Below are 21,613 nucleotides of genomic sequence, written 5' to 3' on the forward strand. Positions count from 1 at the left end.
ATCAAGTTTGAAAGTTAATATAAACTGGATACTAGTATAAACTGTGAAAGACTAGTGGAGGAGTGATTTTTCTGTGTGATCTAGAACAAGTCACTCACCTCTTGACCTCAGATTCCCTGTTTGTAAATGTTAGTTAAATTTTATGTTTTTAGTTTTCTCAGTTCTAAAATTCCATGATTCTTCGAGAATCTCTGGAAAATATCACCACAAAAAGTTAAAGTTCTTTTGTTTATTTGTAAGGAATCAGATCCATTTTATGGAAACCCTTTAGAGAAATTCCATTTTGAGTAGTTTGTCAAGAGGCCGTAACTCTACAGCAGATACTGTCCCTGCTCTTATGAAGCTAAGTGTTCAATGGAAGGGAGAGGCACCATTAAATACAGACTCACAAAACTCACAATGACTTTTATGAAACAACTTGTTAATTTCAATTTTATATTTACAAAAAGACAGAGAGAATAGGCAGTGGGGAGGCAGGAATGATGCCTGGTCCCCCCTCGCAGAATGCAGTGAGAGGCCACAGCCAGCGAGAATAGGTCAGACTGCCCTTCCCTGCCATTATTGATAACAGCAATGGACCAAAGGCTTCAGTTAACAAGGTCAGTCTGTCTGGGGAGAGTCAGATGATCTGTCCAGTCCATGTGCATGAGGAGGAAGGCACCCAAGTCAGTCTATTGAGGGCTTGGCTCTCTATAGGCTGGGGCCCTTCTCTTGGAAGTTCTGGGCCGCCCTCTCCAGGGCATGTAGGGGCCACGGGGACAATACCGGGGAAAACCCCTATGGACCACAGGGTCCCGCTGCTGATAACAGGGTTGGGGGAAGGGGGGCCCAGGCGGCTGGGGACTAAACATAAAGTCACCATCGAAGGCAAATTCTGTCTGGGTAGATGGGGGAATATCTGAATGGAAATGATTCAAGGAGAACTGATCCGATTGGAAAGGATGGTCTGAAGAAAAATAGGCATCTTGGGGACAGACTAGGAACGGGGGTGTCACCTGCTGAAGGGGGACGGGACGGGGTTTTGGGGGCAGGAGTGGGAACTGGGGTGGGCGGGGAGATGGCGTGGGGAGCAGGGGGCAGCACCCAGGCAGAGGCAGGGGTCGGGGCAGAGGAGGGAAGGCCGGTTGATCTCTGCAGGCCGGGAGCTGCCTCTCAAGTCTCCTGCCAGGTCCTTCCCTTGTGGGACCATCCTTGATGCACTTGCCCACTGGGTCGCGCTGGGGCAGCTCCACCCCCCAGGCGTCGGCCACGTGGGCCAGCAGAAGCTGGGAGAGATGCCGGTGCGCTCGCTCGTTCCAGTGCACTCCGTCGGGCTGCAGGTACTTCCCTGTGTGGCGGCGGAAGTGGAAGTGCAAGTCCAGCACATCGAAGCCGTGCTTTTGGGCCTCGTTAGAGCTGTAGAAGTTGGCCTCAATCACGTTGGTTTTCAGTATGGAGGCCGCGGGTCGGAGCTCGGGCGGGAGGAAGCCGCTAGTGATGTTGTTGCCCACGGGCATGGCCGTGTTCCAAACCAGGAGGCACGACTCGGGCAGCACCTGGCGCAGGCGCCCAAACAGGCTCTCCAGGTTCTGCAGGTAGCTCGGCCAGGGGTCCTCCCGGTACCTGGTGAGGTCCCAGAGGCAGGAGTTCATGATGACCAGGTCCGGGTCGTGCTCACCCGAATGCAGCTCCTCCAGGATGGCTTCCAGGTAGTCGGAGTACACGCGCGTCAGGAAGTAGAAGCGCACCAGGTGCTGGCCAGAGCAGAACTGGCGCACCTCGCGGTAGTGGATGCCATTATGCATGCGGCCCTGCTTGCCCCCCTGCAGCAGCTCGTCCTGCTCGAAGCTGTACTCTCCCTTGGCCTTGAGCTGGCTGAGTGTGAGCAGGCAGTCCTTCTGCAGCAGGAGCACCAGGTCCTTGTACACGGCCCTCTGGACCGAGTCCCCCAGAATGACCACGAACTTGTTGTGGAGTAGCTGCCGTACTTCGGAGGCGAGCAGGTGGACCATGACGCCCGGGACGCGCTGTCTAGCTCCTTCCTTTCACTCGGTGTGTCTGCGGAAGGCTAGGACAGAAGGAGAGAGCATATGGGAAGGACCCACCTCGGGCAGGACGGTTTGGGAGGGCCTGGGGACGGGGATGGAACGTCAGCCCGGAAAGAAGGGAGCCTGGAGCCAGAAGCCCTGGTTGGCCTGGACACAGTTTCTGCCTGAGACATAACTCTGAACACCCAGGAAACCCAGGTTCTACCTGGCCAGAGTGGTGGGGGGGGGCCCTGCCCTCCCGGGCTGGAGGTACAACCACCACAAGATACCCCACCACCGGCCTGGAGGCAGCCCAGAAGTCTGACAACTGCAGAATGGTTAGGCAAATTTTGCAGCTGTTAAATACTGAGGATTATGATCAAGCAAGAACATGGAGAGTGTGATATATACTGTTAAGTTGAAGAAGTTACCATATGTGTGCCCCATTTCCCTGAAATGGTATAAAATAGATATGCATAGATATCACACTGAAAGAAAATAGGCAAAAAACAGTTTTTAATAGGACAGCAGGATTATGGGTGACTTGCCTCCCCCTCCCCTTTTTGTAAATATACTTTATATAATCTTAAATCAATTTTAATAACTTAAAAGGAATTTAATGAAATGCAACAGGCCGCAGAAAGGAAGAGCACATATGCAAGGTCAGAAAACGTTATAAAAACAGATTTCTTTTACAAGCGAGCAACTGTTTCTTATTAATGGGACTTGTAAGAAATAAATAAAATTGGAAATAATTCACATGTGTTTCAGCTGTAATATTCTTTGAGTTTCATTTGAAGGAGATCAGAATATGCCACCCCAAACATGCTTTGGCATAAGAAATATTTTAGCTAAAGGCCACTGAGAATCAATAGATACAGAAAGAGTTCTCTGCCCTCCCACTATGAACCTAAAAGCAGGGCATACATTTCCTTTTGAGGAAGGTGCCCCTTCCCCAAGCAAGGAGAGAAGAGCCAAGGAAGGAGACAGTGAATTGTCAACCCTGAGATGAGTCTGCATAAACAAACCTTACTAAAAGAGCCCTTATTTTCCATTAGTACCCCCAGAAATCCCTTCCCCACAATTTATCATCCCTTGAAACTCATACCCTTTGTTCTTTGTTAAAATGGTATATAAGCCCGGGCTATCCTGGTGGCACAGTGGTTGAGAGTCTGCCTGCCGATGCAGGGAACACGCATTCGTGCCCCGGTTCGGGAAGATCCCACATGTCACGGAGCGGCTGGGTCTGTGAGCCATGGCCACTGAGCCTGCGCGTCCGGAGCCTGTGCTCCGCAATGGGAGAGGCCACAACAGTGAGAGGCCCGCATACAGCAAAAAAAAAAAAAAAAAAAAAATGGTATATAAGCCCAAGTCTCACCACTTCTTTGAGTTTCATTCCTTTTCTGTGAACTTTTATGCACATAAATATTAACAAAACTTGTGTGCCTTTTCTCCTGTTAATCGATCTTTTGTTAGTTTTATTCACAGGGCCCCAGACACTGAACCTAAAAGTGTAGAGGAAAAGTTTTTTCTTCCCCAGTACACTGAATAAAACGTTGGAAGTTGTGAAACTTGTCTTCAGAACTTCAGATCGAGTTTATTTCAAGCTGCCATTTACAGCCATATCCACTAATGAATAAAAGGTGGAAACACACTAAAATACTACTGGCAAATCTCACATGGGGAGGAACATGGCATCCACTTCACACACTTACACAGAAGCTGTTAAAATCTGCTGTGGCTTGATATTCGTAGGCTTTCATGCATTAATAAACATTTTAATAGGTGTGGTGGATAGCTATTATTAAATTACACATCTGGTTTTTAAAAGCTATACTATTTGTGGTTTTAAATGGGTATGAGTACAAAAATAAAAACATGAAGATGGATGGAGTACAAAAGTGCTCCACTAAGAGAACAGTTTAAAATACTGGCTTATATGAATCTTCATTTAAATGTTTTTACTATCAGATAAAAAGCTTAAAACTAGGATTTTGCTCATTGTGTTACAACAAAATAAAACATAATTAAGCCAACTCCAGATCCCCTTGGGGCTCAGGCATGTTCACTTCTTTATATTCATTTATTCATCCAACTCACACTTACTAAGCACTGACTAAATGCTCCACATGGAGCATATAAAAATGAGTAAAACCTGGTCTCGCCCTTCAGGAGCAGATCAGATATATTCACTGATAACTGTAATAAAAAGTTGAAAGTGCTAAGTGACATGAAAATAGAATGAGCAGGTGCAGTGGACTTTCAGGGGTCTTTGTGAACAGGATTACTCTACCCCAGACCCAAGTCTCCAAAGTGCAAAGTGAAGGGGAAAACCTTTCCCAGTGTTTTCAGGGCTCCCATGCCACCCCAGCTATATGTGCCCTCTCTGGGCTGGACTCTTGTCATATTCTGTTCTAGTCCCCTAGAGCAGCGGTCCCCAACCTTTTTTGGCACCAGGGACTGGTTTCATGGAAGACAATTTTTCCATGGACGGGGCGGGGTTGGGGAGATGGCATAGGCGGTAATGCGAGCAATGGGGAGCAACAGGGGAGCAGCAGATGAAGCTTCGCTCACTCGCCCGTCACTCACCTCCTGCTGTGTGGTCCAGTTCCTAACAGGCCTCGGACCCGTACCAGTCTACAGCCTGGGGGTTGGGGACCCCTGCCCTAGAGTAGAGGACATCATCCCCTTCCACTGGAGTTCCCTCCCCTAGGCTGGCAGATGTGATAACTCAGCGCTCTCTCCTTCAGTGGTACTGTGTTTACACGGCCCAATGCATTCCTTCTCTGAGTATGAAGTCCCTAGATCTCAACTCACAATGTGAGTCAAATCCGCTACTTAAAAGCTGTGGAAAACGGAGGCTCTTAAATATACTGGTGAAGAGCATTGCTTTTAGAGCCACACTATCTGGGTTTGAATCTCAGCTCTTCTATTTGCTAGTTCTTTATCCCTGGGCAACTTATTTAGCCTTTCTCTGCCTTAATTTTCCTGATCTGTAAAATGGGACTTTTAGCACCCACTTCAGAGATTTGATCTGAAGATTAAATATAAAGTGGTTAGAACAATGCCCTGACAAATAGCATGGATGACTATTTCTAATAGTCATAATTATAATTATATATATAATATATATAATATATATATTATACTATTATATTATATAGTATATATAATATATAATATATAAAAATAATATTATTATATTATATTATTATATACACAATATACACAATATATAATATATATTATATATATAATTATAATTATTATAATCAATAATAATTCATTGAGTAAGTTTCAGAACACCCGGTTAATCATCTGTAAAAGGGGATTACAATATTTGTGCCATTTGTCTAGTAGGGTTCTGTGAAGATAAAATGAGAAGAAGCAAGTGAAAAATTTTGAATAAAGCAAAATTAACATTTATTGAACAGCTACCAGATGCCAAGTGCTTTGTAAATGTTATCCGATTTGTGAGAAGGTTCTTATTCTTTCCATGTTACAGGGAAGGATCTTGATGTGATGGAGCTAAGATTTAAAACTACTGATGGCAAAGGCTGTCCCTGTAGGAGACATCCCTTAGAGCAGAACCCCTGCAGGTGAGTCTGAATCCAAAAGCTTGGCTCATGTCAGGGAAATATTTGGGGGCAAGATGGGAGAAGAGTGTTTCAGTGTGCCTTTAAGCATAGGCAGGTAATCCTTTACTCTGCCTGCTTGGGAGAGCGGTCCATGTGTACTTAGGGGGTTGGGGGTCAAGTGAGGATATAGATATATCTCATCCCATACCTTGATCTCAAGCAAGAGACATGCAAAAATTAAAAGACCTGGATTTTAGAATAACCAAAACAAACTTCTACAGATTTCAGAGTCTCACAGTGTTTGAGAAATTTTGGCTGCCCTATATCCTGACCAGTGAACCTAATCCACCCAGATGCTGTTCCAAGGGCTTGGAGCCAAAACCGGGCAAAAATGTCCACCTAAGATTTCTTATTGTTCTTCTGCAATGGAACAGGCAGATTGGACTGTAGGAAAGAAGGGAGGGGGAAATGACTGGAAAGAAGCATTCCAGTTAGAAGCTGAAACTGAAATGCATGAAATTCTTGATAAACTTCCTGTCACAACAGAATTAACAAATCAGACATCCTCAGGACTATCACTGTGGGGGAAAAAATCATTTAAAGACTAAGATGCCGGGCCTCCCTGGTGGCGCAGTGGTTGAGAGTCCGCCTGCCGATGCAGGGGATACGGGTTCGTGCCCCGGTCCAGGAGGATCCCATATGCCGCGGAGCGGCTGGGCCCGTGAGCCATGGCCGCTGAGCCTGCGCATCCGGAGCCTGTGCTCCGCAACGGGAGAGGCCGCGGCGGTGAGAGGCCCGCATACCGCAAAAAAAAAAAAAAAAAAAAAAAAAGACTAAGATGCCAAGCATTAAAAACAAAACCTAATAAAAACAAAGTGATTTTTTTCAGAGGTGTGAGTGAAGAATAATTTGGAGAGCTGAATCTTCTCTGGTCTGGAAAAAAAAAAGTTGGTAAGTTCTGTTTTCAAAGCTTTTATTTATAAAAATGAAATAAAAAAGGGATTTGAAACAGATCAGTGATCTTTTTGGCTTAAGAGTTTTTCTTTGCTTCAAATTTGCAAAACTTATTAGTTTTGGTAGCTATTTTATAGATCAATTGACGCATTCATTCATTCATTAAGGAATTCATTGAGAACTAGATATTGTGCTAGGTGCAAGGAGTAGGTATAAAAAAGCAGTCTCTTCTCTCAAGAGGAGGGGTAAGAAAATGGACATATACAAATATCAAAGGAGCTAACAGCTAGAAGTGATGTATGTAAATGAAATATCAAAGCCAGTAGGAAGAGTCAAAGGGGAGGGAGGAGATAGACAGATGATCCAATGCAATCTGTGATTCCAGCCTCAAATTAAAATCGATTTTTAAAAGAGTTTTATGATGATTCCTTAAATCATAATTACAAGTAGTTCCATGTTTTTCTGTTTTCAAAGTAAAATTTGGGCTTTGGCTAAAGCTCTGACAGAAATATACATTAATAATAGCTACTACTATAGTATATTACTTTTAGTATATTACTTTTAGGCATCTTGCTTAGATTTCCATTTGGCGATAATTGCTTTTTTTTTTTTTGCGGTACGCGGGTTTCTCACTGTTGTGGCCTCTCCCGTTGCGGAGCACAGGCTTTAGACGCGCAGGCTCAGCGGCCATGGCTCACGGGCCCAACCGCTCCGCGGCATGTGGGATCTTCCCGGACCGGGGCACGAACTCGTGTCGCCTGCATCGGCAGGCGGACTCTCAACCACTGCGCCACCAGGGAAGCCCCATAATTGCTTTTTTAATAGCTTCATAAACCGTCACTTGTAAATCACTGACTATTGCTTTATAACTATCACAAACCAAACACACAGCATTGTTTTTTATTAATCAATGTGTTGTAGAAATTAGGTTAGTTTTTTTCTTTTCCTATTATCTTTAGTTAAAGGATGAGTGGCAAAGATATAGAGGCCAGTTACTGCGGAGACCCTGCAAAGAAGTCTTAAATCACAGAGGTAATCACTAACAATTAAGACGTTGTTTTGATTAGTTGTAGGAAGTACTTCTAACTAGTTTAGAGGTTTCTTGCATATGACTAACCGTCTTAATGCAACACTGTACTAGGAACATAAATAGTTCATTTCCTTCTAACTGCATTTTTGGTGATCAGATCTATGTTTGAACTATCCAAGATCCCCTTAAATGTTAATGGAATAGATGTTACAAATAAGAAAATGATTTTTCGTGAACTCACCTATACAGCTTACCAGTTCTCAGTATTTGTTTAGTTTTCTATGTGGAATTTAAACTGGTCAAAAATTAAATTGCGTATCATGTAAAGTTTCCAAAGGAAAGAGAAAAGCAAAAGATTCCAACTTCTCTTTAGGAAAGCAAACTTCTCTTTTCTGCAGATGGGGATTCTCAAGAGATTGACCTTTTTTGATTTGGGGCAAGTCAGTTAACATTCTACTCCTCTGTAAACACAAAAATGGGAAAATAATGCAGGCCTATTATTTTAAAAAGTGGTTTTAGGAGAAATTGTTAAAGATACATGAAAGTACTGTGAGATACCGTGATAAATAAAGCAATAGAAAGATGATTTCCAAATATTAGCCATTGGAAAGACCGATTTTAATCCCACACCCCTCACCTCTAATATACGCCTCAGCTCTGCAGCCCATTAATTAATTCAGTAAAAATTTAGAAGACACCGTGTATACCTGGGGCTGTGACAGGTGTCATTCTGCAAGTTTGGCTCACATCCCCCCACAACTCTCATGGTTTCTCTACCCCATCCCAACACATATGTCATATGGCCTATATTTCTCACTTGGTTATTCAGTTAGTTCTTATACACCACAGCTAAAATCTCAGAAACATGTGGCATAAATGGAAAATTGAATTTAGATTAATGATCTTCGAACATTTAGATTAATGTAACCACAAGTTTTCCTTGTGGAGGCAGGAATCACTGTGGACATAATTCCGTTTGTATCCGTACCATCCTCACCAGGCCACAATCTTAATTTGTGATTCTTTTGTAATAAAGTATCAACAGAAGAATTTCACACATTTGAAGAATTTGAAAATTACCAAGTTTAAAAATCCTAAGGCAGCGTATTTTCCCCATAGTAATAGTCCAATATAAAAATTTCTTATGGATTATACAAAGAAACGCAGGGGACATCCTTTATGAATGACGTGCAGGTTCATAATATCTGATATGCAGGTAACTTCTATAAAAACAAAGATAAACTATGGAGCCTTTATCCAAAGAGCCCCATTAAAAAAGAAACAACCAACCAACCAAACAAACAAACAAACAAAAACCTTGTATTTTACAAAAGGACCTCCTAAAGTAAAAAAATCAAAGCAATTCATATAAACAAAATATGATTTCAATCATGTACAGCCTATGATGAACTTCCACATTCTGGTCTCGAACCATTATTTAAACTACACTTGTGGGAATTCCCTGGCGGTCCAGTGGTTAGGACTCCAAGCTCTCACTGCCAAGGGCAGGGTTCGGTCCCTGCTCGGGAACTATAAAATCCCACAAGCCACGTGGTGAGGCCAAACACAACAACAACAAAAAAAACTACATTTGCTAACTCCCTACCTGTTACTCCTCTAACAGGAATGAAAGATACTGGAAGGCAGTGACCTGGCTTTCACTTCCAGGAGACGACATAGTCAGATGTGGACTCTGGCCTTGAACAGCCGTGTGCTCTTGGGCTGCCTGCCCACTGCCCTGAGCCACGGTTTTTTTTCTGGTGTCAAACAGGGGTAATATCCCCCATGTCAGTCAATAATAGTGAAGATGAAAAGAGATCAAGGTCAGCGTCCATCAGAGGCCTAGGCCAGTGCCTAAGTGCATTAGGCACCTTTAAACCCCCCGCACAGCAACCCCTCCCTGTGGGGAGAATGCTGAGCCAGCAGAAGGCAGCTCGCTCTGGTTGCCTCCCTCAAACTTCAAACCCACAGCTCCCGGTTCCTCCCTCCCAAAGGGGCAGAGCTGTACCTCCTCAGGTGTGAAGGAGATCCCTCAGCTCAGGTGGCTGGTCCTCCTACATCCTCAGGCACTTTGCTCCAGGAGGTCCCCCGGAGAGGGGAGAATTATGCTTTCTACGTTTCCTTCAATCTCCTGGGGCTGGCTCCTTTCTTTAAACCTTAAACACATTCTAGTTTCTTGCTTTAAAAAAGAAAGGAAACGTCTTTGACTCCACCTCCAAGACAGTCCTATCTTGTGCTTCCCCTTCAAGGCCACTTTTTGCAAAGTTGTTTGAACTGGCTGTGTCTGGGTCCTCACCTCCCACTCACTCCTCCTTTTACTTGATTCTGGCTTCCAACTGCACCAAAGCAAAGAAACGTTTGTCAGTAAATCCCCAGCGATTTCCTTGTTGCTCCTTTCAGCGACTACTTCTCGGTCGGTCGTTATCACATATGTAGCATTCCTAGCTCCCTGGGGCTGGGGCACGATGGTGATTCCCTTCCATAACTCTGCCGGAGAGTCTGACACCCTGGTCTCCTGTCTCACCTCTCCCGGTATCCTGTGTGAGTTTCTCTTTCTCTGGCCATCCCCAAACGTCAGTCTTTCTCAAGGCCCACTCATTGGCTCCTTCCTTCTTTTCTTCAACATTCTTTCCTTCGGTGGATTCATCCACGCTCTTGGTGTCCATCCGTAAGGTGAACATACACTCCTATTTGCCCCAACTTTTCTGGTTTACCTCTGCTTTCCCAGCATAATCTTTAATAGCGACGCTCCCCCTAAATGTCCCATTCGGGAAGGAAACAAATGATACAGTCCCCATACCAATTACTATTTGTATGCAGATGACTCCGAATTGAGGCCATAGAGCACAGAGGCTGAGGGGATGGGCCCTCGAGTCAGCCCCCTGGGTTTATATCCTGCTCCACCACTTACTAGCCTCTGAGACCCTGGGTAGAGTAACACTTCAGGATTTTTACCTATAAAACAGGAATACTACTATAGATTTCTTAAGAAGTGAGGGTTAAATGAACACATGTAAAGTCCTTAACATGAGGTGTATCATATTTTTAAGTGCTCAGTAAATTTAGCTAGCCCAAACTTGTCTCCTGAGTGCCTGACATATTCTGGTGAGTAGAATAAGGTGAGTTCAGGTGAGTTCCAAGCGGGGGGGGGGGGGGGGGCAAGGAGTGACTTAGTCTGCGTGGGCCTCTTATCACTTCTAAATTCTCTAGATGCCATTATCCTCCCATCAAACTGTGGCTGAATTCCTAACATAATTCTCTTGTGACCTTTGAACAATCTTCCTAAAGGTAAATATCGATCATCCGTGGGAATTATGGCATATTTTGATGTGCATTTTCAGAGAACTGCTATATAATTTATGCTTGCAACACTGGCTGGGGATAACTAGGTGGAAACAAACACTGCTTCTAAAATGCTTGGGTCAAGTCATTTTATTTTTCATGACTGTGGCCATTTCCACTGTTCGTAAAACATCAAAATCCTTCAGTGACAGCCTGGATATAGATCAGTTCAACTATTTCTTGGCAATAAAAAAATAAGATGTAATTTTTGAAAATACACTTTAGGGAGGAGAATGTTGCAATATATTTTAGGAGGCTGAGCACAGAAATCAATTTCACCTCTGTTTTAGATTTTATGGTTAAATTTTCTACTTCCCATACATTTCTCTTAATCCGTAAGGAAGTGCGTCTTATTTTGATTGAAATACTTTCTAAAATGGGAGAGTTTTTATTTTATACGTGTTTTCTCATATTTCTCAATTTCATATCTTCACTGTCAACTGATACGCTAGTGTAACTACAACATTTTGCATTTTTAAACTTTGTTTTTTAACCCAGGGTATGATCATTCCTTCTGTGCATCTCTCCAAAGCCTGTGGATGAATTATAGAGCTTGCGTATACCCAGAGGGCTTTTTCTTACTTCTTCATGTTTGCTCCCTGACTCAGCATTGAGCGTTCCCTAACCCTTTGTCCTACTGAAATTCTGTTCCTTCTTTAAGACCCAGTTTAGAGTACAATTCTGTCTGAGAGCCTTTCCTAGTTTCCCAGACAGAAAAATCTCCCCTTCCTCTGACAGATGCCTCTATTTAGCACTTGGTTCTGTTTTATTCTATAATTACCTGTCCATGTGTATTTCTACCCCAGTACATCCCAGTCCTGGGTGGCAGAAATGGGTCTCACCCATCCTTGTACCCCTCATGGACCAATGGTTATTATCCATTGAGCGTTTACCCTGTGCAAGGCCTATTCTATTCTCATGACCTAGTGAAGTAGAAACTATTATTATCTCCATTTTATGGGTGAGTAAAGTGAGGCTTGGAGAAGTTATGTCAATCATCCAAAGTTGTACAGCTAGTAAGAAGAGGCAGCACTGGTCCCTTATGGACAGTGAATCTACTGATTGATTAGATAAGCTTAAGATTTTGTTTTGCTTCTTTAGGAGGACATATGGCTCCAGAGCCCAGGCTTTTAACCTCAGCTATACAGATTTATTGAAATCAAGAGGAAAAAATAATCTTACCTAGGAAAAAATTTTGCATATAATTTTCCTTTTTATACTCTGTCGAAAAACAAAACAAAGCAATGCTGTGTGCACAGCTTTCAATTTTTCCATGTGAAAACAAGGCAGTTATGAAATCAACCTAGTTGTTTCCGTCACTGATAGTTAGCTCTTCTTCTGAGTGGGTCAGTGGGAAAGTCACTGCTGCACTGAAGCTACAATAATGTTTCAAAATTTTCTATCCTTACCTTGCCTACTCTAGATTCTAACTACTCTAGGTTCAATGGCTGAGTAAAAGTTTCCATGACTGAAAAGAGTGTGGGTTGGTGGTGCTAATAATGACTAAACTGCTTTCAACTGATTAACAGGTTGGATCCTGAAAATTCTGTCTTCAGGAATGGCCACAAAAGCCCATTTAACCAGCGATGCGAACCCTAGGCTGAGTCAGCAGGCTGAGGGTTTCTGCCACCGCCAGTGCTCACTTCCTCTCTGTGTGTTCAACCTTGAAATGGAAGGAATGGCCCCTATATTCCTCTAGGGAGATTGCCAAGAAGAGCTTTTAAAGTGAATATTATTTTATTATTGCTGTATTATTATTAACAATATTACATAGTATTGAGATACTAGGTGCGGTAGTGTTTCAAATGGGGAACAAAGCTCTTGAATGGAAGAATAGGATCCTCAGAGCCAGTCTCTGCCCTGCTGCCTACCGCCTCTCTTTGGTAGAGGGATCTGGAAGCCCTGGGTTCTCACTGCTTTCCGTGTAGATTTCCCCAGTTTCTTTATTTTTATTTTTATGTTTTTCTGGGTCATGAAAAGGTTTTGTTCTTACTTTCAGAAAGCATTTTTTTTTAATTTTGTTTTTTATCGGGGTAGGTATAGTTGTTTTACAATGTTGTGTTAGTTTCTACTGTATAGCAAAGTGGAGTTCCCTGTACTATACAGCAAGTTCTTATTAGTTATCTATTTTATACGTATTAGTGTATATATGTCAAAGATTTCCCCAGTTTCAAGCCCAAGGCTGGGAACTGGAGGAGGGATGAGGTGCAGGAGGGGAGGGGGCTGAGGAAATGAGAATCTAGGCTGGAGAACTGAAGGCACCGGCTCACTTCTGACACCAGGCCTTTCCCAAGTCCTGCTTTCCTCCCTTGAGACCTGAGTTTGGACCGAAGAGTTTCTTCCTACCACACGCTCAGGAGAGCTCTCAGCTTCTCCCTTATCCCTCAGTAACAAAACTAAGCTAACAGCACTGCCTACCTCAGGGTGAATTGTGGAAATGAAAGGAAATGCTCTGAAAACTCCACGATGTTAATTGTTGTTATTCTGAGTCAGCTCAGCATATTTGGGGGATGGGATTTAGCAGTTAAGGGAGCCTTCCAATGAAATCTAGTCTTTAGCTTATTATTTACTAAGTTAACTTGTTATTTAGTCACGTTATTTAGTACCCACTCCGACAGTATGTTCAGTAGTTATTCCTCTAAAGACCCGTATGAAATTGGTACTTTATTCTCTCCATTTTACACGTTCGAAAATTAAAAGATTGAGTCATCTGCCCAAGGTCATCAATTTTATAAAAGGTGGAGCTGGGAGTCATAACTGATGCCAAGCCGTTGTGGTCAACCACAACATACAAGATTATACAGACAATAGACGTGTCACCTCCTTTCTCCAGTTCACAGCTGGCTGTTCCCTTGCACTGTACGCTTTTAGAGGTTTAGTGGCTTATCAGTCACAAATCCTTACTACAAAATAATATTACAATAATAATAGTTGTCTCTTTAGGGCTCTTCAGTTAAGTGGGGGTAGGGTGGAGTGGGCTAGGATGGTGATTTCTTCCTATACAAAGTGCCCAAGAAATGAGGATCCCGAGAAAGGCTGGTCAGAAATGCGAAATTAATGCTTAAAATAAAATGGAAAAACTGGAAAGTACTTACTCATTAAAGTAACTGGTGATTAAAAAATGTGCCTCTCAGTTGATTCTAGTTCTTTTCCTAGACAGACTCCTTTCTCAGCTGGAGGTTGACGTGTCAGGTTGGACAGCCCAGAGCCTGGGCTGCAAGGCAGATAAGTTCACCTCTGGGTGTTGCTCCATTTGTGAGCCAGCGTCTGGGGAGAAGAGGCCATTTCTGGTGGCATCTAGGGCAAATGACACGAGTCAGCTTTTACTTTCTTGCATTACAAAGTGGAAGACTAATGACCGAAGCTTAAGAACTGGGCAAATACGAAAACACAAAGTGGTAAGTAAATCAAAATACAGCATCTTCCTGGAATTTGGCTCTGAGCTAGTTTTCATTTCACATTTCTCAGTAATTTGGGTGTAATGACTCTTGCCTGGTTTCGTTCTAACAATTCAGACCCTGGGCTCTTGTCACCCTTACTTGTGTGGTTTGTTCGCAGCTGGGAAAGCTATTAGAGGGGGGGAAGGAAGGAGAGACAGTGAGGGGCCAGGAGGCAGAAGTGAGGAGACACAGGAAATGATGAGAGGAAGATTGCTCCCTTTCTAATTAGTTTTTTAAAGTCATAATCTTGCACTTTTGTGTGGGGCATTACAGTTTACAAACCACTTTCAGATCGCTTCCTTTGCTCCTCCCACACACTGTGGGCGGAAGAATAGACCATTCCACAGCTGCAGAAAGCAAGGGGCCTCAGCCACAGGCCTCAGGTAAACACAGAAAATGGCAGAGCCAGGAAGCCTTCTCTCCTCCTCCATTTGAAACCAGCAGGTGACGAGGGGAAAAAGGGAAGTGGTCCTCTGATTGATTAGATAAGCTCAGAGCTTTGTTTTGTTTTGGAAGGACCTGATTTGGAAGAGGAGGAAAATCATATCACATCCCCTACAGATACCCAGACAAAAGAGACGGAGGAAATAAATCATAAAAAAAGAGAAAATGAAGCTTTAAAAGTTCTCCCCAAATGGCAAACCCTCTAGAGGTGTGTCAAACACTTTAGGATAGAATGTGTCTCCACTACATTAAATGGTATAAAATACCTAATGAACAAGAGTAACAGATTCCAAAATGGTCCTGAAATACATGCCCTTCACGCCTACATTGTTTTTGTTTTTAATGCTATGTTTTAGGTAAACTGGCCAATAAAGCAACGCAGTTGTCTTTTCTTGAAAAATACCACTTCACTGACTGCTCAATGTATGGCTTAAAAATTAATCCTACACATTACCCATTGTTTTGATCCTCTTATCTATAGCCACAGATCAAATTACTTCACAGTTTTTCCATGAGTTTTTTTTTTTTTTTTTTTTTTTTTTGCGATACACGGGCCTCTCACTGTTGTGGCCTCTCCCGTTGCGGATCACAGGCTCCGGACGCTCAGGCTCAGCGGCCACGGCTCACGGGCCCAGCCGCTCCGCGGCACGTGAGATCCTCCCGGACCGGGGCACGAACCCGTTTCCCCTGCATCGGCAGGCGGACTCTCAACCACTGCGCCACCAGGGAAGCCCCATGAGTTTTAATACAATCATTATTGTGTCTCAAGGCAGGGCTGCATCTAGAACCCAGCTGATAACTTTAGTATTTTAAAACTCAGAGTAGTCTGTGACATCACTTTGAAAATGTGCCATTTATTTGATTCTAGCAATTCTATAAATGAGTTGCAAATCTAACTTTAGTATTTTAAAATTCAGAGTAATCTATGACATAATTTGAAAACTTGCCATTATTTGATTCTTGCAATTCTATAAATGAGTTGCAGATCTTTCCAGTTCTCTAAATTCCAGCTAGTGTGTACTTTGTGAGAATAAAAGAACAATTTAGAGGATGACTAAAATTCACATAATTATCCTAAGAGCAGAGAATAGAGGAGCTGTAATAATGCAAATGATAATCTTGCTTGTACTCTTTAAATTTAAAATGAATTTTTTTGAGACCAAGCAACAGATTTTCCACTGATTTTCTTACTTCCAAGAACTTATTATGATATATGGAGACAGTTATGATTGCTATTCTGGCCCCATTTCATGTTCCGTAGCTCAGTGAGCTGCCTTTCTCATCCACCAAATCTGGCTTTTTCCTAAAAAATAATGAGAACTGTGCATGTATAATGTTTTGCACTTAGAATGTGCTATGTCACAACAGATCCCAGTACATAAAGTAAGGCGAGCTCTAATTATTATCTTCACTTTGTAGATGGTGAAACTGAGGCCCTGGGAGGGCTTAAGTGACTTAAATCCCCTTGGTGGATCAGCGCAGGATGGAGTGCTTCTGTCTGCAGGGAGTCATAGTCACTGCCTTCTGGGGGCCTGGGGAGTTGGGGGGCGGAGAAGGCCAGGCAGGGCACACTGCCCTCATTGTGATTCTTACATTTTGCTTATTTCTAGAAGCTATTTAATGCACATGGCACAAAACTTCAGAAGGTACAACTGGTATATGAGTGAGAAGTAAGTCCCCCTCCCTTTCTTGTTCCCTAATCCCTCATTTTCCTTTCTAGAAACAATACTGTCATCAGCTTCTGGTCTATTCTACCAGAAATATTCTATACAGATATTCTATATGTCTCTGAAATATTTTCTTTTCTTTCTTCTTTCTGAAAGAGTCAACTTCCCTTTTCATCGAAGGCAGTTGTTTGGAAAGAATATGAACATCACTTAGAACCAATGTTAAACTGCAGAAACTGATCTTTGGTAAACCGATCATCCAGAATGTTCCAAACACTCAAATGCTTTCCAAAAACTCAAGACTCACAACAGCCTGTAAAAGGAGGTGGGCTGCTCTCCCTGTGGTGTGGTGTCCCATCTGGGGACTACTCAGAAACCCTGATCTTGATTGGTGATTTGGTGGCTGCCTGTCTGTTGATGGTGAGGATTGGAGCCAGAGCTATGATGCTGTGAAATAACGTGAGCTGCCAGATCACTGGCTTTGGGGCCAGACAGACTTGGGTTTGAAACCTGATTCTGTCACTTGTAGCCGCATGTCTTTGGTAGTCACTTAACTCCTCTGTGACTCTGTAATTGTCTCCTCTGAGAAACAGGGATAGAAATAAGCACTACAGAGATGCAAGGACGAAACGAGAAAAACAGACAAGAACCAGGTACACGGTGGTGTATAATAAAATACATCTATATCATTAACCATGGCTCATTTATGCACTCTTTCACTCATTCATTCAAAATAATCGTGGTAGGCAGTATTAGAGGTGCTAGGGATATCGCTGTGAATAACACGGAAAAAAAAAACAAAACACCTTGTCCTTATAGAGTTGACATTTGGGCTGAGGGGAAGCAATTAAAAAGTAAGTAGAATAATATGTTAGATAAAAGAAAAGAGGGGGGCTTCCCCGCTGGCACAGCGGTTGAGAGTCCGCCTGCCAATGCAGGGGACACGGGTTCGTGCCCCGGTCCGGGAAGATCCCACATGCCGCGGAGCGGCTGGGCCCGTGAGCCATGGCCGCTGAGCCTGCGCGTCCAGAGGCCACAGCAGTGAGGAACATGATTGCTGCATGGGGAGGACGTGGGGACTGTGGGTTGGAATTTTAAATGGTGTGGCCACAGGGTTCATAACACTGTACCCTAGAATACAGCACCTCGACATACTGAATATTTTAAGCTGAAAGAATGTGAGAAACAGCAGGTACTAGAAGGACTCTCTGATGCCCCCTGAAGCAGGTCCTAAGACCCTGTGTGGGAGGGGCCCTCTCTATACTCATAAGAAAGGAGCATCCTTATCTCTGAAGACAAAGGGACTCTGAGAAGAATTCCAACAAACAGGCCTTGTTAAGTTCCCTCTGTTCACCGCCCTTAGCTCTTACCCTTTGTCCTATCAAACTTCATCAAACCCAGTGTGAAAACACTCAGGCTGAACCTTCCTTTAGGTCTTCATTTCCTTTGGAAGGCTACTTTGTAGCTTTTCTCCTGTTAATCTGTCTTTTGTTACAGAGACCCAGCTGACAACCAGAAGACAGAAGGGACCAACAGTATCCAGAGGGAGGTAACGGAGCAAACCATGTGGAAATCTGTGGGGAGAAAGCTCCAAGCAGAGAGAACAAGAAGGAGGTGAGGGTGACTAGACTGAGTGAACAAGGGAGGGGGACACGGGAGACACACTCAGGGAAGAAGGGAGACAGATCAAGGTCATTGAAAGGACTTGGGCTTTTATTTTGGGAGCCCTTGTGTAGGGTTTGAGCAGAAAATCAACACCACTTTAGTCTAGACTGTCTGGGTTAAGAGGGGAAGGAGGGGGACCAATTAGGAGGTTACTGAGTAAGGCAGGAGTTGAGCCTTAAGCCAGAATGACATTAGCCGAGGAATGAGAAAGGGTCAGATTCTGGATATATATATATATGTATATATGTATATATATATATATATATATATATATATTTTTTTTTTTTTTTTCAGTACACGGGCCTCTCACTGCTGTGGCCTCTCCCGTTGCGGAGCACAGGCTCCGGACGCGCAGGCTCAGCGGCCATGGCTCACGGGCCCAGCCGCTCCGCGGCATGTGGGATCTTCCCAGACCGGGGCACGATCCCGTGTCCCCTGCATCGGCAGGCGGACTCTCAACCACTGCGCCACCAGGGAAGCCCCTGGATATATTTTGAAAGTAGAGGTGGTAGGATTTGCCTGTGGAGATGAGATGGGGTGTGAGGAAAGGAGGGAAGACAAAGGCTAGCTCCATGGCTCTTGGCCTGAGCAACAGGAGGGATGAAGTTACTGAGATGGAGAAACTTTGGGAGAAACAGGTTTGGGGGTGGAGGGCTTGTTCTGGTCGAGATTCCTTTTATGCATCCATAGTCATTTGTGGAATGGGGATCTGGAGCTGAGTGGAGAGGACCAGGCTGGAGATAGCAGTTTGGTTTGGGTTTGGATGCTGTTGCCAATGGAGACGATGAAGCTAGAGAAGAAAAGCTGTCTGAGAATTGAGCCCTGGGGTGCTCCACACCTGGGAGGTCAGGAAGAGGAGAAGGAACCTGGAAAGGGACTGAGAAGGAAGAGTCGGTGAAGCAGGAAGAAGAATGTGTGAGGTCCCAGGAGCCAAGAGAAAAACATGTGTCAAGGGAGGACTCCAAGGAGGGACGGTCTGAGTCAGAGACAGCTGATAAGTCAAGTGGGGTGTTTGGCCATCGGCAGGACATTGGGAACCTAGACAGAGTGGTGGGGAAGACTGCGGGTTAGAGTGGTTAAGAGACAATGGGAGGAGAATTGGAGGCAGTGCCCCCCTCGAGAGGAGTTTTACTCTAAAGGGAAGCCAAGAGAGAGAAGTCAGCTGGAGGGAAAGTGGTGGTTAGAGAGTTTTTGTTTCTTTTAAGATGGGGAACAATGGTAGCATGTTTGGATGCTTAGAGGAATGATTCAGTAAACAGGGAAAAACAGATGCTGCAGGAGGAATGGGGAGAATTCTGGAGCCATGCCCTTGAGTTGGCGAAAGGGATGGGCTCTAGTGCCCAGGTGGAGGGCGTGGCCTTGGGTAGGAGCATGGACAGTTCAACCAGAGAAATGCCAGGGAAGACGCGTTATGTGGAGGTGACAGCTGGTTGGGGTTTTCCCGATTGCTCTTTTCTTAGTGAAATAGGCAGCAAGGTCCAGGTCACCAGTTGAGAGTGAACCTGGGGAAGGTGGGATTAGAGGTTTGAGGATGGAGAAGAGGTATGAAATAGTTGTCTGGGGGATGAGGAGGCTGCCATTACTCAACAGTATGGAGGCCCACTTAAAGCTGGGAGCCCTTATTTCGACTGAGGATGCCCAGCAGGGGTGGTTGGTTTTCTCTAGTCTGTTTTCAGCCATGTGGGTGCAGGTGCAGAGTAGGCAAGAATGGTATTTAGTCAGATTGGGGTTTTGCCTTTCAGTTTCTATTTATGTTAATGTGCCATTAGAAATTTATAATTTATTTTAAACCATGATTTATTTAAAAGCAAACTCACAAAAGTCAAATATAATTTAGTGAAAAAGTATTCTGAATATAAGGGCAGAAATGATGGTTCCTTTAATATTAACAACTTTTTAATAGTTCCAGCCACAGATTAATTTAGACTTATCTTTCTATGAGCCATTATCATTAGAGCCACATTTTCTATTTTAAGGAAAACTTATTTTTCTTATCTTCTTGGAACTGAGTGTTTCAAGCAGGCCAGAAATCAGCCCACTAAATATTTACTTATAAATGCACTTATTTCAGCCAGCTGGTGTGTGTTTGTGTTCAAATCAATGCCTGGTTACCTTAAAAAGAGGACCAAATTTGGCAAATCACAAAAAATATGTGTTTTCTTTGCTTGTATGACTTGAAACAGTACGTATTTTCGATCATTTCTCTTCAAAGCATTTGCATTTAGCACTTTCAAGCACATATGAATAATTTGTTTCTTTGGGGGCACAAAGTCTTCTCTGAGAGTATATTAAGAATTTTGAGGGCTTCCCTGGTGGCGCAATGGTTAAGAATCCACCTGCCAATGCAGGGGACAAGGGTTCAAGCCCTGGTCTGGGAAGATCCCACATGCCGCAGAGCAGCTAAGCCCGTGCGCCACAACTACTGAGCCCGTGCTCCACAACTACTGAAACCTGTGCGCCTAGAGGCTGTGCTCTGCAATAAGAGAGGCCACCACAATGAGAAGCCTGCACACCACAACGAAGAGTAGCCCCTGCTCACCGCAGCTAGAGAAAGCCCGTGCACAGCAACAAAGACCCAATGCAGCCCCAAATCAATAAAAAATACATAAATAAAAAGAAAAAAATTAAAAAAAAAGAACTTTGAGACTGGATCAAGACTTCTCATGAGCTGAATTTAGTAACTGGACTCAATTCTGCACTAATTCGGTATATGCAAACTTCTGTGTTGTAGAGGAGCAAGGCTAGAGTTGCTAGAGTTTGGGAGGTTACAGGCTGGCAAAAGCCCAGGTCATGGTTTCACCAGGATGGATGGAATGAGAGGAACAGCATTTATTTATTTGTTTGTTTATTTATTAAATTTTTTAAACATCTTTATTGGAGTATAATTGCTTTACAATGGTGTGTTAGTCTGCTGTATAACAAAGTGAATCAGCTATACGTATACATATATCCCCATATCTCCTCCCTCTTGCATCTCCCTCCCACATTCCCTATCCCACTCCTCTAGGTGGTCACAAAGCACCGAGCTGATCTCACTGTGCTATGCAGCTGCTTCCCACTAGCTATCTATTTGATATTTGGTAGTATATATATGTCCACGCCACTCTCTCACTTCGTCCCAGCTTACCCTTCCCCCTCCCTGTGTCCTCAAGTCCATTCTCTACGTCTGCGTCTTTATTCCTGTCCTGCCCCAGTTTCTTCAGAACCACTTTTCTTTTCTTTTTTTTTTTTTTTAGATTCCATATATATGTGTTAGCTTAGAGTATTTGTTTTTCTCTTTCTGACTTACTGCACTCTGTATGACTGACTCTAGGTCCATCCACTTCACTACAAATGACTCAATTTTGGAGGAACGGAATTTATAGAGACCTCATTCTGTCAGGATTGCTTTAACTTTTCTGCAAACTTTCTTAGAATTTTTATGTTTCATGTGACTTCTCTATTCTGTTCCAGTGTAGCTTCATGGTTCTGAGCACTTCATGGTTCT

General features: G+C 43.6%; 1 protein-coding gene across 7 annotated transcripts; it reads right to left on the reverse strand.

Annotated features, from left to right (window-relative positions):
* Window positions 1-376: 376 nt before the first annotated feature.
* On the reverse strand, window positions 377-17,880 carry PCED1B (PC-esterase domain containing 1B). 7 transcript variants are annotated; one of them, XM_081248749.1, is made up of 6 exons: window positions 17,832-17,880; window positions 16,972-17,043; window positions 14,006-14,207; window positions 9,577-9,904; window positions 7,810-8,029; window positions 377-2,047 (listed from the first exon to the last, which is right to left on the reverse strand). In XM_081248749.1, the coding sequence occupies exon 6, from the start codon at window positions 1,989-1,991 to the stop codon at window positions 672-674; it is 1,320 nt and encodes a 439-aa protein (XP_081104875.1). In that variant the 5' UTR covers window positions 1,992-2,047; window positions 7,810-8,029; window positions 9,577-9,904; window positions 14,006-14,207; window positions 16,972-17,043; window positions 17,832-17,880; the 3' UTR covers window positions 377-671. The 7 variants fall into 7 exon arrangements, with proteins under 7 accessions (XP_081104875.1, XP_081104873.1, XP_081104874.1 ...); XM_081248747.1 differs by lacking the exon at window positions 9,577-9,904; XM_081248750.1 differs by lacking the exon at window positions 7,810-8,029 and having other exon boundaries at window positions 378-2,047.
* Between the last annotated feature and the right edge of the window lie 3,733 nt (window positions 17,881-21,613).

This window comes from Mesoplodon bidens (assembly GCF_964165515.1).
Source record: "Mesoplodon bidens genome assembly, chromosome: 11".
In the NCBI taxonomy this organism is placed as follows: domain Eukaryota; kingdom Metazoa; phylum Chordata; class Mammalia; order Artiodactyla; family Ziphiidae; genus Mesoplodon; species Mesoplodon bidens.